The 18,983-nt window shown below is 46.6% G+C and overlaps 1 protein-coding gene across 4 annotated transcripts in view; it reads left to right on the top strand.

Moving 5' to 3' along the window:
• RASSF8 (Ras association domain family member 8) overlaps window positions 1-14,282 on the top strand; it is a 95,542-nt gene extending 81,260 nt beyond the window's left edge. For all 4 annotated transcript variants that reach the window (XM_073567446.1, XM_073567448.1, XM_073567445.1 and 1 more), the window contains exons 3-5: window positions 4,976-5,865; window positions 6,323-6,461; window positions 10,935-14,282. In XM_073567446.1, the coding sequence (XP_073423547.1) occupies window positions 4,976-5,865; window positions 6,323-6,461; window positions 10,935-11,056 (1,151 nt within the window). In that variant the 3' untranslated portion in view covers window positions 11,057-14,282. The remainder of the gene's footprint in view (window positions 1-4,975; window positions 5,866-6,322; window positions 6,462-10,934) is intronic.
• Window positions 14,283-18,983: the final 4,701 nt, after the last annotated feature.

The following is an 18,983-nucleotide window of genomic DNA, read 5'->3' as shown; positions in this document are numbered from 1 at the left end:
GACACGCAGCCGCCGCCATGTGTTCAAACACTTCCCACTCCTGCCGTGATTTGGCTGCCGAGAGTATTTGTGTTTCGTAAACTGCAATTATTGGAGCGGCGCCGTCGAAAGCGAACGCAAATTTTTAATAAATGTTTGTTTTTTTTTCCAGTATTTTAGCACGGGTTTGATCTCATTCTATAATAGTCTCATAAGATGCAGAGCGTGGACCGCTCTACTGCAGCGCCCCCTGCTGGCAGAGCTCCTGCATCCGCCCCCTGCTGGCAGAGCTCCTGCATCCGCCCCCTGCTGGCAGAGCTCCTGCATCCGCCCCCTGCTGGCAGAGCTCCTGCATCCGCCCCCTGCTGGCAGAGCTCCTGCATCCGCCCCCTGCTGGCAGAGCTCCTGCATCCGCCCCCTGCTGGCAGAGCTCCTGCATCCGCCCCCTGCTGGCAGAGCTCCTGCATCCGCCCCCTGCTGGCAGAGCTCCTGCATCCGCCCCCTGCTGGCAGAGCTCCTGCATCCGCCCCCTGCTGGCAGAGCTCCTGCATCCGCCCCCTGCTGGCAGAGCTCCTGCATCCGCCCCCTGCTGGCAGAGCTCCTGCATCCGCCCCCTGCTGGCAGAGCTCCTGCATCCGCCCCCTGCTGGCAGAGCTCCTGCATCCGCCCCCTGCTGGCAGAGCTCCTGCATCCGCCCCCTGCTGGCAGAGCTCCTGCATCCGCCCCCTGCTGGCAGAGCTCCTGCATCCGCCCCCTGCTGGCAGAGCTCCTGCATCCGCCCCCTGCTGGCAGAGCTCCTGCATCCGCCCCCTGGTGGCAGCGCTCCTGCATCCGCCCCCTGGTGGCAGCGCTCCTGCATCCGCCCCCTGGTGGCAGCGCTCCTGCATCCGCCCCCTGGTGGCAGCGCTCCTGCATCCGCCCCCTGGTGGCAGCGCTCCTGCATCCGCCCCCTGGTGGCAGCGCTCCTGCATCCGCCCCCTGGTGGCAGCGCTCCTGCATCCGCCCCCTGGTGGCAGCGCTCCTGCATCCGCCCCCTGGTGGCAGAGCTCCTGCATCCGCCCCCTGGTGGCAGAGCTCCTTCATCCGCCCCCTGGTGGCAGAGCTCCTTCATCCGCCCCCTGGTGGCAGAGCTCCTTCATCCGCCCCCTGGTGGCAGAGCTCCTGCATCCGCCCCCTGGTGGCAGCGCTCCTGCATCCGCCCCCTGGTGGCAGCGCTCCTGCATCCGCCCCCTGGTGGCAGCGCTCCTGCATCCGCCCCCTGGTGGCAGCGCTCCTGCATCCGCCCCCTGGTGGCAGCGCTCCTGCATCCGCCCCCTGGTGGCAGCGCTCCTGCATCCGCCCCCTGGTGGCAGCGCTCCTGCATCCGCCCCCTGGTGGCAGCGCTCCTGCATCCGCCCCCTGGTGGCAGCGCTCCTGCATCCGCCCCCTGGTGGCAGCGCTCCTGCATCCGCCCCCTGGTGGCAGCGCTCCTGCATCCGCCCCCTGGTGGCAGCGCTCCTGCATCCGCCCCCTGGTGGCAGCGCTCCTGCATCCGCCCCCTGGTGGCAGCGCTCCTGCATCCGCCCCCTGGTGGCAGCGCTCCTGCATCCGCCCCCTGGTGGCAGCGCTCCTGCATCCTCCCCCTGGTGGCAGCGCTCCTGCATCCGCCCCCTGGTGGCAGCGCTCCTGCATCCGCCCCCTGGTGGCAGCGCTCCTGCATCCGCCCCCTGGTGGCAGCGCTCCTGCATCCGCCCCCTGGTGGCAGCGCTCCTGCATCCGCCCCCTGGTGGCAGCGCTCCTGCATCCGCCCCCTGGTGGCAGCGCTCCTGCATCCGCCCCCTGGTGGCAGCGCTCCTGCATCCGCCCCCTGGTGGCAGCGCTCCTGCATCCGCCCCCTGGTGGCAGCGCTCCTGCATCCGCCCCCTGGTGGCAGAGCTCCTGCATCCGCCCCCTGGTGGCAGAGCTCCTGCATCCGCCCCCTGGTGGCAGAGCTCCTGCATCCGCCCCCTGGTGGCAGAGCTCCTGCATCCGCCCCCTGGTGGCAGATCTCCTGCATCCGCCCCCTGGTGGCAGATCTCCTGCATCCGCCCCCTGGTGGCAGCGCTCCTGCATCCGCCCCCTGGTGGCAGCGCTCCTGCATCCGCCCCCTGGTGGCAGCGCTCCTGCATCCGCCCCCTGGTGGCAGAGCTCCTTCATCCGCCCCCTGCTGGCAGCGGTCCTTCATCCGCCCCCTGCTGGCAGCGCTCCTGCATCCGCCCCCTGCTGGCAGCGCTCCTGCATCCGCCCCCTGCTGGCAGCGCTCCTGCATCCGCCCCCTGCTGGCAGCGCTCCTGCATCCGCCCCCTGCTGGCAGCGCTCCTGCATCCGCCCCCTGCTGGCAGCGCTCCTGCATCCGCCCCCTGCTGGCAGCGCTCCTGCATCCGCCCCCTGCTGGCAGCGCTCCTGCATCCGCCCCCTGCTGGCAGCGCTCCTGCATCCGCCCCCTGCTGGCAGCGCTCCTGCATCCGCCCCCTGCTGGCAGCGCTCCTGCATCCGCCCCCTGCTGGCAGCGCTCCTGCATCCGCCCCCTGCTGGCAGCGCTCCTGCATCCGCCCCCTGCTGGCAGCGCTCCTGCATCCGCCCCCTGCTGGCAGAGTTTGCACTGTTACATCTGTTGCACTGAGAGTTATAGTATTCTGCATCAGTGAGCTCCGACTCTCACGCTGTTGCAGCACTACAATTTCCAGCATGCCTTGACAGTCAGAAGCCACCTTAAGGCTATGTGCACATGTTGCGTATTTTTAGCGTTTTTGCCACGTTTTTTTTCGCCGCAAAAAAATCCGCAACCCATTGTAGTCAATGGGATTCCGCACATGCTGTGCTAATGCTGCGTATTTTTCCATGGCGGAATCGCTTCGCGGTAAAAAACGCAGCATGCTCAATAATTTCGCGGAATCGCGGCGATCCCGCACCCATAGGAATGCATTGTTCTGCTTACTTTCCGCATGTGACTGTGCACACCATGCGTAAAGTGAGCGCTTCATGTGCGGATGGTACCCAGGGTCTGGAGGAGGGGAGACTGTCCTCCAGGCCCTGGATACCATATCCCTGTTAAAAAAAGAATTAAAATAAAAAATCGTGATATTCTCACCTTCCGGCGTCCCCCGCAGCGTCCCCAGGCCTCAGCGATGCTCCCGGCAGGTCCCGTTCCCAGCGATGCCTTGCGTATATGACCAGTGATGACGTAGCGGTCTCGCTTGATGCTACGTCATCTGGGGTCATTATCGCAAGGCATCACTGGGAACGGGACCTGCCGGGAGCATCGCTGAGGCCTGGGGACGTTGCGGGGGACTCCGGAAGGTGAGAATATCACGATTATATCTTTTACTACTGATGCCGCACAGGCAGCCTCAATAGTAAAAAGTTGGTCACACTTGTAAACACTATGTTTGATGAATGTGACCAACCTGTCAATCAGTTTTCCAAGTGATGCTACAGATCACTTGGAGATCACTAGCATTCTGCATTCTAATTACACTTGCAAAGCGCTATTTTTTTTTTGCAGGAATTCCGCATGCGGATTTCTCGCTGATTTCCCATGGCAGGGAGTTGCGGAATTGCCGTGGAAATTTCCGCGACAATTCCGCACGTGTGCACATAGCCTAAATGGGGTCCCTTGGAGAGGGGGGGTTACAACCTTTCCAACTGGGTGGAGATACACTGCTGATTGTTTTCACGGAAAACCATCAGAATTATTAATGGAAGGGTCCAGAAATAATAGTTCTCCACCTCTCTTTAAATTTAAAGGGGTTATTATGTTTTATTATTTATTTATTTCTATAGCACCATTGGCTCCATGGTGCTGTACATGAGAAGGGGGGTTACATACAAATTACAGATATCACTTACAGTAAACTAACAATCACAGACTGATACACAGGGGAGAAGACCCTGCCCTTCCGGGCTTACATGCTACAGGACGGTGGGGAAGGAGACAGTAGGTTGGGGGGTTGCAGCAGCTCCAGTGATGGTGAGGCGGTAGCTCCAGTAGTGGTGAGGGGGCAGCGGGGATCATTGCAGGCTGTAAGCTTTCCTGAAGAGATGGGTTTTCAGGTTCCGTCTGAAGGATCCGAATGTGGTTGATAGTCAGACTTGTTGGGGCAAAGAATTCCAGAGAATAGGGGCTATTCGGGAGAAGTCTTGGAGGCGGTTGGGTGAGGCGCGCATAAGTGTGGAGGAGAGAAGGAGGTCTTGGGAGGACCGGAGATTACGTGAGGGAAGGTATCCGGAGATTAGTTCAGAGACATAAGGGGGAGAGAGGTTATAGATGGCCTTGTAGGTCAGTATTAGTAATTTGAACTGGATACGCTGAGGGAATGGGAGCCAGTGAAGAGATTTGCGGAGGAATAGCGAGGAGAGAGATGAATTAGTCGGGCGGCAGAGTTAAGGATGGACTGGAGAGGTGCGAGGGTGTTAGCAGGGAGGCCACAGAAAAGGATGTTGTAGTAGTCGAGGCGGGAGATGATGAGGGCATGCACAAGCATTTTAGTAGATTGAGGGTTGAGAAAAGGATGGATTCTGGAAATATTTTTGACCTGGAGGTGACGGTAGGTAGGGTTGTGCCACAAGCACAGGCTAGATGATAAATGTATGATCCCCAGGACTGTTTCTGGGAGGAACCTTCATAAATCTAAAATGATGGTGCTAAATTGCTGACTGTTTCCAGGGGAAACTATCAGAATGATAAAAATCTTGGGTGAAACAGTAAACATTGGGGGGGGGGGGGGTCAATTCCACACACTATGGGTGTATGAAAATGTAAAGGGTATCATTTAATAAAAAAAAAATTTGACAAGTCATCGAGACATCATTGGGCGTCCGGGTGTGAAGATGGGGCAGAGCGATCTGCCGATTGCTGTACAGCACTGGTTCTCTCTTACACTTTCTATAAAGCCTGAACATTGACCCTATGGGGATTCCAACCTAACCATACACCGTTAGGTTCCTAAATTAACCCTCTCCTCCTTTTATTTGGTAGGTCGCACCGGAAGATACACCTTGATAGAAAAATGGAGAGACTCGGAAAGGCACCTGGCTCCCCACGAGAACCCGGTGATCTCCCTGAACAAGTGGGGGCAGTACGCGAACGACGTGCAACTCATCCTCAGGCGCACCGGGCCATCTGTAAGCGAACGTCCTACATCTGACACCATCGCCCATGTGCCGGAGAGGAACCTGTACCGGCAGAGCCTTCCACCTCTGGCCAAGCTGAGGCCGCAGAACGATAAGTCCTTAAAGAGGCGAGAACCAAAGAGGAAATCGTTGACTTTTACCGGCGGGGCCAAAGGACTTATCGACATTTTCGGTAAAGGCAAAGAGTCCGAATTTAAGCAAAAAGTGCTCAATAACTATAAGACAACGGGCGAGGAGCTGAAGAAGCTCATCCACCTACAGTCCGAAAAGCTCCTGACCCTGGAAAAGCAGCTGGACTCCAGCGACGCCGAGGTGCGGTACTGGGAACAGAAGTACAAGTCCGGCTTGGAGGATGAAATTGGGAAATGGGAGCAGAAGATCAAACGTAACGACGTGGAGATCGGTGAAGAGGAGTTCTGGGAGAACGAGTTCCAGATCGAGGTGGAGAATGAGAAACAACTCCAGGAACAACTCGAGGAGATGACCCAGCGCATGCGCCAGTGCGAGGGCCAACTGAAGGACCACCTGAGCAAAATCCAGAGCATCGAGAGCGGCATCGAGGCCGAGAGGTTACAGATGGTCATGCAAGAAGCACAGATCAATGAGGAGATTGTCAGGGGTAAGATCGAAAAGATCAAAGGGGAGCTGGACAACCAAGGGCAGGAAAGTGTCCGGCTGGAGAATGGGGCCAAGGCTGTGGAGCGGTCGCTGGGGCAAGCGGCAAAGAGGCTATTGGTGAGTCATGGTAGCTAAGTGACAGCCATTATGGCGCCATTACATCCTCCACTCAAGTTGTCTATTGGCAGGTTATTAAGATGAGAGGGAATGGAGAGGCTTATGTATGCAGCTCCAGTGCACAGCTATGTGAACTCTTACCCGTGTGCTCCCTAATCCACTGTCTATAGGCTGGCAGCAAAAGAGATCAGTCAGCATGGAGACATACATGACTACCATCATGCCCCAGGAAAGAGTTCAGACTTCATATTCTCTTTAAGCATGGGAGGAGCTTGCTACTCTCTGCTCCCACCCCTGCAGAGTCATGTAGTTTGTGTGAGCTGGCCATAGTAGGTTGGGTAAGAGAAATGTCAAGTCCTCTGTTTTCTAAATGACAAAAATATTTGACAGCTTTCAGGGCAGTTTTATTTTTTATATATATTTTTTTTTTTTTAATTCTGATTGTCCCGCCCTCCAGGAGCGAGAGCTAGAACTCGAGCAGCTGACCAAAGAACTCCGACAAGTGAATCTCCAGCAGTTTATCCAGCAGACTGGTACTAAGGTTACAGTGCTTCCCGCAGAGCCCAGCGAAGCTGAATTCCCACAGCCAGAAAAAGGTACACTTGCTTTGGGTCACCATTATTATTTTTTTTTTTATCTTTTTCTTTTTCACTTATTTGTAGTTCCACCATAACAGTGCCATTTTCTTTTAACCCCTTTCGGTCATGTGACGTACTATCCCGTCCATGTGCCCTGGGACTTAATTCCCAGGGACGGGATAGTACGTCACAGCGATCAGCGGTGCCCACGTGGTGAGCGCCGCTGATCGCGGCCGGGTGTCAGCTGATTATCACAGCTGACACCCGGCACAATGTGTCATGGGGCGGTCACGGACCGCCCCCGACACGTCAACCCCTTGCACACTCCGATCAAACACTATTGCGGTGTACCGGGGGTTAAAGGGAAGCATCGGCAGGGAGGGGGCTCCCTCCGTGCTTCCCTGAGCCCCCCACAGCAGCGCAATGTGCAGCGCTGCTGCGGGGAGCTCCATCCCTGCAGGTCCCCGAATCCAAGATGGCGACAGGGGCCGGCAGGGAGCTGGCTTCCTCATGTCTGCAAAGCACAGGCAAGGAGGAAGCCTTGTGCAGTGCCTGTGACAGATCGCCGATCTGTGATGTCACAGATCAGCGATCTGTCACAGAACAGTGATGCCCCCCTGGGACAATGTAATAAAGTTAAAAAAAAAAAAAAAAAAAGTGTAAAAATAATTTTTTAAAAATCGCTAAATTTAAAAAAAATAAATAAAAAAATCCCTAATTCATTTTTTGGAAATAAAAAAAAAAAATAAAAGTACACATATTTGGTATCGCCGCGTCCGTAACGAACCGCCCTATAAAACTATCCCATTAGTTAACCCCTTTAGTGAACCCCTTAAAAAATAAAAAACGAAGCAAAAAATAATGATTTATCATCATACCGCCGAACAAAAAGTGCAATAACGCGCAATCAAAAAGACGCATATAAATATCCATGGTACCGCTGAAAACGTCATCTTGTCCCGCAAAAAACGAGCCGCCATACAGCATCATCAGCGAAAAAATAAAGTTATAGCTCGCAGAATAAAGCGATGCAAAAATAATTATTTTTTATATAAAATTGTTTTCATTGCATAAAAGCGCCAAAACATAAAAACGACCTAAATGAGGTATCGCTGTAACCGTACTGACCCGAAGAAGAAAAACGCTTTATCAATTTTACCGCACGCGGAACGGTGTAAACGCACCCCCCAAAAGAAATTCATGAAACGCTGGTTTTTGTTCATTCTGCGTCCCAAAAATCGGAATAAAAAGCCATCAAAAGAGGTCACGTGCCCGAAAATGGTACCAATGAAAGCGTCAACTCGTCCCGCAAAAAAACAAGACCTCACGTGACTCGGTGGGTCAAAATCTGGAAAAATTATAGCTCTCAATATGTGGTGATGCAAAAACTATTTTTACAATAAAAAGCGTCTTTTAGTGTGTGACAGCTGCCAAACATAAAAACCGCCATAAATAGTAACTCAAACCCCCCGTTATCACCCCCTTAGTGAGGGAAAAATAGTAAAATTAAATGTATTTATTTCCATTTTCCCATTAGGGCTAGGGCTGAGATTAGGGTTAGGGGTATGTTGGGGTTAGGGTTGGAGTTAGGGTTGGAGTTAGAATTGGGGGTTTCCACTGTTTGGGCACATCAGGTGCTCTCCAAATGCAACATGGCGTCTGATCTCAATTCCAGCCAATTCTGCGTTGAAAAAGTCAAATGGTGGTCTTGTCTTCCAAGCTCTGCCATGCGCCCAAACAGTGTTTTACCCCCACATATGGGGTATCAGCGTACTCAGGACAAATTGGACAACAACTTTTGGGGTCCAATTTCTCCTGGTACCCTTGGGAAAATAAAAAAATTGGTGACTAAAAGATCATGTTTGTGGAAAAAATACAATTTTTTTTATATTCACGCCCGGGTGTTATAAACTTCTGTGAAGCACTGGGGGGTTCAAAGTGCTCACTAGGGTGACCGCAAAAAATCGATGTCGCAATTTTGTCCGTCTGGACCCCACAAAACGATTCCCCTTTCCAGATATTGAGAGAGCCAAAATTTGAGCTCGATCAAACGACGTTAACCCGTGCCGCTCGTCGCTCAAAGTTTGAAAAAATCCAAATTGAGGTATTTTAAGATTTAGGTATTTTGCATAGTCTGTTAGACTATAAAGAATGTGACAACAACATTGCAGAAATAGCCCTGACCAAATTTTCGAACCATTTGTGGTATTTGAATGCAGAGTTGGTGGGATTATCGTTTTTTGATCCCACCATTACAGACAATGAAAAGTTGCTAATGGCTAATAAATTGCTCAGTAGCACAGATGAACCATCAGAGCACGCTAGGGTTGTAAAGCCAAAAGTTAGGAAAGAAAAATTAAAAGAGGTAGGAAGTAACCGACTTTAACGACCTTCTGACAAAAGATGAAGAACAAAAGCAATATGTCCTGCAAGTTGTAAGCAAATGCCGAGCATTATATTCTGACGTTTCAAAAACTACTTTAACAAAAGCTCTAGAATAGATTAGATAACTATGTAAAATTATCAACTCATGTAGGTTAGCGTGCTCTGATGGTTCATCTGTGCTACTGAGCAATTTATTAGCCATTAACAACTTTTCATTGTCTGTAATGGTGGGATCAAAAAACGATAATCCCAACAACTCTGCATTCAAATACCACAAATGGTTCGAAAATTTGGTCAGGGCTATTTCTGCAATGTTGTTGTCACATTCTTTATAGTCTAACAGACTATGCAAAATACCTAAATCTTAAAATACCTCAATTTGGATTTTTTCAAACTTTGAGCAACGAGCGGCACGGGTTAACGTCGTTTGATCGAGCTCAAATTTTGGCTCTCTCAGTATCTGGAAAGGGGAATCGTTTTGTGGGGTCCAGATGAACAAGATTCCAACATTTCCCCCCCCCATATGAGATCCGGTCACCCTAGTGCTCACCACACATCTAGATAAGTTCCTTGGGGGGTCTATTTTCCAAAATGGTGTCATTTGTGGGGGGGTTTCCACTGTTTTGGTACATCAGGGGCTTTCCAAACGCGACATGGTGTCCGATCTCAATTCCAGCCAAAAACGTCAAATGGTGCTGCTTCCCTTCCGAGCTCTGCCATGCGCCCAAATAGTGGTTTACCCCCACATGTGGGGTATCAGCGTACTCAGGACAAATTGCACAATAACTTTTAGGGTCCTGTTACCCTTGGAAAAATAAGAATTGAGGGTGAAAAGATCATTTTTGTGGAAAAAATATGATTTTTTAATCGTACGGCTGTACGTTATAAACTTCTGTGAAGCCCTTGTGGGTTCAAAGTTCTCACCACATATCTAGATAAGTTCCTTGGGGGGGTCTAGTTTCCAAAATGGGGTCACTTGTGGGGGGTTTCCACTGTTTAGGTACTTCAGGGGCTCTCCAAACGTGACATGGCATCCGATCTGAATTCCAGCCAATTTTGCATTGAAAAAGTCAAACAGCGCTCCTTCCCTTCTGAGCTCTGCCATGCGCAGAAACAGTGATTCCCCCCCACATATCAGGTATCAGCGTACTCAGGACAAATTGCACAATAACTTTTCCAGTCCAATTTCTCCTGTTACCCTTGGTAAAATAAAAAAAATTGAACATGAAGTATTTTTTTTGTGAAAAAAGTTAATGTTCATTTTTTTTTTTTTAAATATTCAAAAAATTCCTGTGAAGCACCTGAAGGGTTAATAAACTCCTTGAATGTGGTTTTGAGCACCTTGAGGGGTGCAGTTTTTAGAATGGTGTCACTTTTGGGTATTTTCTATCATATAGACCCCTCAAAGTGGCTTCAAATGTGATGTGGTCCTAAAAATAAAATGGTGTTGTAAAAATGAGAAATCGCTGGTCAACTTTTAACCCTTATAACTTCCTAACAAAAAAAATTTTTGGTTCCAAAATTGTGCTGATGTAAAGTAAACATGTGGGAAATGTTACTTATTAAGTTTTTTGTGTGCCGTATCTCTGTGATTTAAGGGCATAAAAATTCAAAGTTGGAAAATTGCGACATTTTCAAAATTTTCGCCAAATTTCCGTTTTTTTCACAAATAAGCGCAAGTTATTTGAATGCAATTTTACCACTAACATGAAGTACAATATGTCACGAGAAAACAATGTCAGAATCACCGGGATCCATGGAAGCGTTCCAGAGTTATTACCTCCTAAAGGGACAGTGGTCAGAATTGTAAAAATTGGCCCGGTCATGAAGGTACAAACCACCCTTGGGGGTAAGGGGTTAAGTAGCGTCTATGGACAACCTGGTTAAGGCTGATTTTTCAGACATACATAGCTAATATGGAAGCCTATTTTAGTATCTGTATTTTTTTTTTCTTGCTTAACCCCACCCCCGCGGTTCCATTTTAATCACTATAGAACCCTATTACATTAAATAAATTGTTAAAAATGTTTGCAGCACTGCCAGTGGGCCAAAGGTTTTGTTTTGTTTGTTTTTAACCACTTCCTTTTGCCCTTTTTATTTTTCTAGAACCAGCATTCCAGTCAGGGTCTCTAAAACGGCCCGTGACTTCAAGACAGCTTCCAAGCAACTTACGGATCCTCCAGAACGCCTTGTCTTCAGGGTTCAACCCCGAGGGCATCTACGTATAACAACACATCGTTTTTGGATGGACCCAGAAGGAGACTTTTCTTACATTTCTAAAACCTTGGAGGGTCGCGAGATCTCCTCCTCCTTTTTACTCAAGGAGCCATCCTTTTTTTGCCACTCCTACGTGAGGAAACCACAGATGGAAACCATCAACAAGTATCGAGCAATAGGACTTTGCTGCCCGTGTTGACCTGAGGTTGACACTTTTTTTGCTTATCGAATGCTATTTTTGGAGTATTATTTCGAATAGAAATATCCATGGAAGGATAGAAAGTGATATAAATATCTATTTTTCCACCAGTTTAGAAATTTTCTATCTCATACCGTTGCTAAGATGTTAATGTGTTTCTTATGTAGGTCCAGTATTTCATTGTACTTTTTTTTTTTTTTTTTCTGATCTATCATTAACCAGAACAGTGTTACGATGAAGCACGATGAAACTTTTTGAAAAAAAAAAATTTGGGACTAGGGTTCACAGTATTATTCTGTTGGGAACAATAATAGTTGCACGATACCAGGATCTACGGGGCTTACGGTCTATCATATTTTCTGGACCACAACACAATTCCATTTCATCCGGTCTGACATTCATACTCGAACCAGTGTGCCGGATTATCGGACTTCTACTTCATATAGATTTGTGATGCCAATTGGGTTAGCCGACACTTCCAAGCCATTCCATATTGTGAGGACCGCTTCTAATTCTGAGGGCTAATCACAAAGATGAAGTCAGTCTATGAAACCCCCAATATTCTGTGTTTTAAAGGGGATATTTTTAATTTAAACAGCGTTTCCCTTCCAATTGCCGCTGCTCTACTGATTCTGGAACAGTTTTTCTTTTTCTTCTGTGACCCTCCCTTCCCAAGTTAAGCCCCTCGATAATAAAGATGAAAATTTACCCATCATCCATCTGAGCGTATAACACAGAACTGTGTGGGTGTGGCTGTGTTTTGACTGCCACGCCCACAAAGAAGTTGGCTGAAAGAAAAATCTGCATCATTATTACCTGGGGGCATAACTTGGGAACGGAAGGTCACAGGAGAAAAAGAAAAACTGTTCCGGAATCAGTGGGACTGCGTAAATCAGAGGAGGTACTGCGTTTAAATTTAGAAATCCAATGAGAGGTTCCCTTTAAGGTTTTCGGGTTAAAAAAAAAATTGGTATCTGGGCAATATTGAGATGTTTTTGTGCCTGGGGCAATATGTAACATTCCTAAGGGTTTTTTTTGTTTTTTTTTGTAATGTTACATGATACAGAATTGACATCGATAAGGAAAATTATTTCTCTAATTTGGTACTAAGTGGCCAAAAAAAATATACTGGATTACCAGGCAGCCATTGAAAATGACAAAAAAAACAACAAAGTAGTATGCTAGTGTATGACAGGGAACTCTTGCGATTGGTTGTCCCTGCGTTGAATCAGAATTTCCGGACAGTAGGATGCCGGATTACGGGACTGTTACTGATAAAAGCGTCCTAGAGAAGGAACACTCCAGAGCGTTATTTTTTTTGTCCTCGCCATTGAATGTAGTTCTAAACCTTCACGTGTCCTGTTGCCAAATAGCGGACAATCTGCATACCCCTCCCATCCTCGTTGTCTCCCTCTGTCTCCCCCCCAATATCGCCTGCAGGTTTGAAGCGCATCCCAAAAGCTAATGACAACCTGGGGGGGTGAATCTGATTCCATGTAATAAATATACACGCCCCGTGCGATCCACTAAAATGGCGCCATAGCTTTAGATTCAGAACGTAGACACTTTTTTCCTAATGGGAATTTTTACCACTTTTTTTTTTTTCTACATATTTATAACAAAATGGAGGATGTTTGTATTCTACATCCCTTGGTTTTGTCTATTGCACATTCATCCGGACGCCATTTTGTAGAAATGAGTGATTCAAAATGGCCGCTGTGGGGATTGACTTAAATATGGAACTTGCATGTGGAATTTTTTTTTTTTTCTTAGCGCTAGCTGTCAGTAAGGGTCCCTGGCAGTCACTGAAATATCCCCGTTTAGTTTTACTTTATTAGTGAAATGATGGAGTTGTAGACTAGGCCTCATCCGAGTGATGCAGCCTTGTCTCCCCCCTAGCAACCCATCAGAAGCCAGCTTCCATTTGCCCAGCACTGTCTAGAGAATGAAAGCTGATCCCTGATTGGTTGCTATGAACAACATGGCAACCAGTTCCATACAATAAGCGGCCTAGTTCCCCTGCGGTCAGAAACTAGACCAGAATGTTATTTTTTTTTTTTTTCCGTATTCATTGCTTGTTGCTGCCTTTAAACCAGCACTTCTGACAAAATTAAAAAAAAAATAAATCTCCTAACGGGCAGTTTTTTCTGAAAACAAAAACAGCAATTTTTTTTAATGTGGCGATTTTATGAAAATCTTGACAAAATGCCACATAAAGCCGCGACTTGTGGCCTTACCCTAACACACAGTATTAGGAGCGAATGGCGCACGTTACGTGTTCACTGTAAATGGATGTGTGAGAATTACCGCGGTATAAAAAAACATTCACGTGCGAGCAATTCATAACTTTATTTAAAAAAAAAAAATGTTAAAAAAAATCTGGGAAATTTAAGAGATGAAACCGGTCCAACGGGCGATGCGGATATATATATATATATATATATATATATATATATATATATATATATATATATATATATATATATATAATTTTTATTTTTTTTTCTATCGTGGCAGCCATTTTGAAATTCCAATACTAAAGGTGACCATGACCTTAGGATACCTTTTAGGCCTATTGAAGTTAATATCACACCTGTTTGTGCCCATGAGGCCGTATATACATATATGCATATGTGTGTATAGATATATATACACACACTGTATAATCAGCATCTATTGCTATACTCCCCCCAACAAAATGGCTGTCGCCCACGGCGCGCACTTGTTGACCGCACGTTAATTTGAAGGAAAGCGTACATGTACTCAGAATTGTGTGCGTTCTGATTGGACGACGACATATGCAGTGTATATATAGGTGACTGCGAATTTGGACAGAAACTGTGAATGATTTAAGCTCTGCTTTTGCTCCAATGCAAACTCTGTATTATATGTAATTTACCTATTTTTTTTCTGTTACGATATTATATATTTTCTGATGTTACCCACACATGGTTAAGTATTGTTACGAAATGCAAAGAAAAATGAAAAAAAAAATAATGGTTTTGTTGCATACAATATATTCCCGCACACATTGGGAAGGCCGTCTCCTGTCTTTATTATTCACTGCAGACATCATATCACATGACTTATTTCCCTGCATTATATGTCTTTTACCCGCAAATCATTCTCCTTCCTCCTCTGGCAGCTGTAAATTTATATTTATTGTAAGTTTCCACTTTAGTCTCCTTCCCCCTCTGACATCTGTAAATATAAGTATCGTAAGTTACCTTTTCAGTCTTTTCTCTCACTACTGTTCCTCATTGTTTACCTAGTCAGTCTCCTTCCCCCTCTCGCAACTGTCATTATAGCCCCACATTAGTTCCCTAGTTCTCTTATGCCTGGTGTCAATACATTTCCTCCATTAGTTTCCTCCATTAGTTCCCTAAGCATTCTATCTTCTCTGGCAGCTGTAAATTATATTTATTGTAAGTTACTTAGTTAGTCTTTTTCCCCCTCTGGCACCTGTAAATATAGGTACTGTAAGTTACCTACTCAGTCTTGTCTTCTCACTGCTGTTAATATAATTCCCTATTGGTTACCTAGTCAGTCTCCTTCCTCCTCTGGCAGCTGTCAGTTTAATTCCACATTAATTCCCTTGCTAGTCGTCTTCCTCTTATGGCAGCTGTCAACACATTTCCTTCATTAGTTCCCTAGTCGGTCTCCTTACTCCTCAGCCAGCTGTAAATATAGTTATAGTAAGTTACTAGTCAGTCTCCTTTCCCTCCTGGCAGCTTTAAAAATAGTAGACTATGTAACTTGCGGTAACTATTTTTATAACTGCCAGAGGACTAGGGAACAAATGGTGGAACTATATTGACACCCTCCAAAGGAAATCGGAGACCCTCTAGGGAACTATTAGGAGACTGTTTTGATAGCTGCCGTGGGGAGAAGGAGACTGGCTAGGGAACTTGTGATAGTCTTCTGTTCCTCTTTGGCAGATGGAAACATAGTCATTAAAAGTTTCATATTTGGTCTCCTTTCCCCTCTAGCAGCTGTAAATATGGGAGGGAATCTATTAAAACTGGTGTTTCTGTAATATAGAAAAATAAATCCCCTGTAAGCTCCCAATCAATCTCATTCCACCTCTGGCTGCTATAAACATAGTTCCAAGTAAATTTCCAGTCAATCTCCTTCCCCCTCTGGCAACTGCAAATTTAGTACCTGGTAAATTCCCTGTTATTTTTTTCGTGGAATTCAAATATTGGTAAATGCACATAGGGTGGAATTGAAAAGAAGGGTAGTTATGGAAGAGTATAAATTTAGCACCAACCAATGGCAGTAATGTGTCACACAGCCCCCCACCCGGCATTACTGGACGCCGCTGCAACCTTTCTCACATATGATTCGCCGACCTCTAGGTACCTGCTGACCCTGGAGTGCTGTAAGAATATTGTGTGGTGGTGTTACAGCTTCTTGGCCACTAGGGGGAGCTGTTTTGCATGGTGGCAATAGATTACTATTATAGCTCCATTTATTCCATGGCGCTTTACATGTGAATATACATTCAATTTACTTTTAATTTATAGCCAAAACCAGGACCAACTTTAAGGATCATGGGACATCACAGGACCTTCAGACGTCCTAATTCATAAATCTTGATCATCACCACAACATGTTCACCGTTGTGTCATCACCGAACAGGAGGAGTGCAAAGAACGGGAAGAAAATACAATAATCCACAATACGTCATAATCCAGGCAATATCTACATCATACGTAGTATAGGTAGCCTTTGTCAGCTGTAAATATAATCACAAGTTACTTAGTAAATGTCCTTCCCCTTCTGGCAGCTGTAAGTTTAGCCATCGTTATTCCATAGTCTGTTAATATAGGGGTATATTTATTAAGATTGATATTTCACATGTGAGCCTTAAATGTAAACTCACTGCATTGCAGTAATGTGTGCACATGCCTCAATAAATTTGGCACCAGCTATGAGACAGATTTATGACGTGCATTGTATTCTTTGCACGTTCTCAATATACTAAATCTCTTGTACCAATCCTGACACTTTTCTAAAATGTTTAATACAGCATACAAAGTCTCCTTACTCCGCTGGCAGTTTTGAATATAGTAATTGCATGTTCTCTAGTCAGTCTCCTTCCCCATCTGGTAGCTGTAAATATTCTAAAGTTCCATAGTAGTGATGAGTGAGCGTGCTCGTGTCCTAATCGAGTATTTTCGGCGTGCTCGAAAAAAAATGCTCGAGGTCCCGCACCTGCATGTCTCGCGATTGTTCGATAGCCGCAACACATGCAGGGTTTACCTAACAAACAGACAATACGTGTATATGTTGCGGCTGTAGAGCAGCCACGAGACATGCAGCGATGGCGATGCAAGCATTTTTGTCGAGCACACCAAAATACTCGATTAGGACACGAACATGGTCGCTCATCACTATTCCCTAATCATTCTCCTCCCTCTGACAGCTACAAATATAGTCATCGCACATTCCTTGGTCAGTCTCCTTTCCCCTCTGGCAACTGTAAATATAGGGGAAATGTATGAAGACTGGCATTAAACCAAAACCGTTTGGAGTAATGAGTGGCAATTTTAAAGACGCACACGCCCCCATATATATTTGCATCCAGACAAATTTCTGGCCTGCGTTATAGTAAATGAGTTGTGATGCTGTTGCCCCCCCCAGGGTCTCGTTAGACTTTTTAGTAAAGTGTCAGGTCTGGTACAATACCTACAGCCTACATAGTCTCCTTCCTGACCCGGCATCATTAGTTTCCTAGTCGATGCGATGATTAGCTGTGAGAGGGGGAAGAAGACTGACTAGGGAACTTGCGATGGCTTTATGCATAGCTGCCAGAGGGGGAAGGAGACTTGTGAATGAACCAGCAATGACTATATTTATAGCTGTGAGAGGGGGAAGGAGACTGACTAGGGAACTTGCGATGGCTATATTCATAGCTGCCAGAGGAGGAAGGAGACTCATGAATGAACCAGAAATGACTATATAGCAGTGATAGGGGGAAGGAGACTGACTAAGGAACTTCCTATGACTGTATTCACAGCTGACAGTCTCCTTTCCCCTCTGGCAGTTATAAGTATAGTAGGACATTTAATAAGGCTGTGAATGTAGCTATGGTAACTAGATTAGAAAAACTCCATGCTTTACACTGCAGGCTGCACTTAAAAAAAATACTACAAAATAGAAATGTGGTTTTTTTTTTGTTTTTTTTTTTACAAGGACTGAAGGGCTTATAATAAGGTTTTGGCTGTGAGCGGATCATCCGGTCATTAGTCCTGGGATGACTATATGATCATAATGGTGGCAGTCCCATTCACACCCAGGTTCTTTATAAACCAAAAATAGCTTTTTAGCTAATTCACAGAAGTGAATTATAAAATGTCGCTGTAAAGTAATAATGTAATCATTATAATAATGTCATAATGGAATGTAAAAAGTGATTGTGGTCCAATGTCCTGCAGTTATCTGTGCCGCCACAAGATGGCGAGTGTGAGCTAGTTTTATCAGTGTTATGCCCCTAATCAGACAGCAGGGGGCACAAGAAGCACACAGATGAGCTTATTCTGAGGGCGCTCAGTTGTAGTGGGTGCAGCGTGAGGCTGTATAAGGGCTGACTGCTACTCTATGGATTAATCCAGCACATATTGGCCTATATGCTGCATCGGGAGCCACTGAACCGAGACCCCCACAATTAGATTAGGGGTCTGATCCAGATAGATGAGATCTAAATATATTTGTGGGGTCTGGTTTAGGGAATGAAATGAATATAGGGGCCTGGCTTGGGGTGTGAAAATAATCTAGGGGTCAGATTCTGCTATATGGGGGGCTGAATATATTTAGAGGTTCTAGTCTGGGGTCTGACTATATTTAATAGCTCTGGTGTGGGGTCTGGATATATTTATGGGTTCTGGTTTGGGGGCTGAAAATATTTAGAGGTTCTGGTTTGGGGTCTGGATATTTCTTTGGGTTCTGGTTTGGAGGGCTCAATATATTTAGAGGTTCTGGTTTGGGGGCTGAAGACAGAGGTTCTGGTTTGGGGGCTGAGAATATATAGAGGTTCTGGTTTGGGGGCTGAAGACATTTAGAGGCTCTGGTTTGGGGGCTGAAGACATTTAGAGGCTCTGGTTTGGAGGCTGAAGACATTTAGAGGTTCTGGTTTCGGGGCTGAGAATATTTAGAGGTTCTGGTTTGGGGGCTGAAGACATTTAGAGGTTCTGGTTTGGGGGCTGAAGACATTTAGAGGTTCTGGTTTGGGGGCTGAGAATATTTAGAGGTTCTGGTTTGGGAGCTGAGAATATTTAGAGGTTCTGGTTTGGGGGCTGAAGACATTTAGAGTTTCTGGTTTGGGGGCTGAGAATATTTAGAGGTTCTGGTTTGGGGGCTGAAGATATTTAGAGGTTGTGGTTTGGGTTCTGGTATGGGGGGGCTCAATATATTTAGAGGCTCTCATCAGGGGGCTGAATATATATTAGAGGTCTAATATTAATAAAGAGGTCTGAATACATTTAAGGGGGCTGGCTTGGGGTTTGATATTAACCCCTCAGCAATAGGCGCTGCCTCATACAGCGATGATGACAGGAAAAATATATATTAAAATAAATTACAGCTTTTAGAAGAAGGGAAGTAAAATAAAGGGCAAAAACTAAAATCATCCCCCTTAACTGGTTATTATGGGGGCCTGAGGACGGCTTTGCCACCTCCCAAAGCCTTGGGAGCAAAAATTAAGAAAGGTTACCACCTAACATGCTTATAATCCAAAA

The sequence above is a fragment of the Dendrobates tinctorius genome, unplaced genomic scaffold (genome assembly GCF_039654945.1).
Source record: "Dendrobates tinctorius isolate UK_male_01 unplaced genomic scaffold, ASM3965494v1 ptg000020l, whole genome shotgun sequence".
NCBI lineage: Eukaryota > Metazoa > Chordata > Amphibia > Anura > Dendrobatidae > Dendrobates > Dendrobates tinctorius.
Note: the sequence above shows the minus strand (reverse complement) of the source record. Positions and strands in the feature narration are given on the sequence as shown.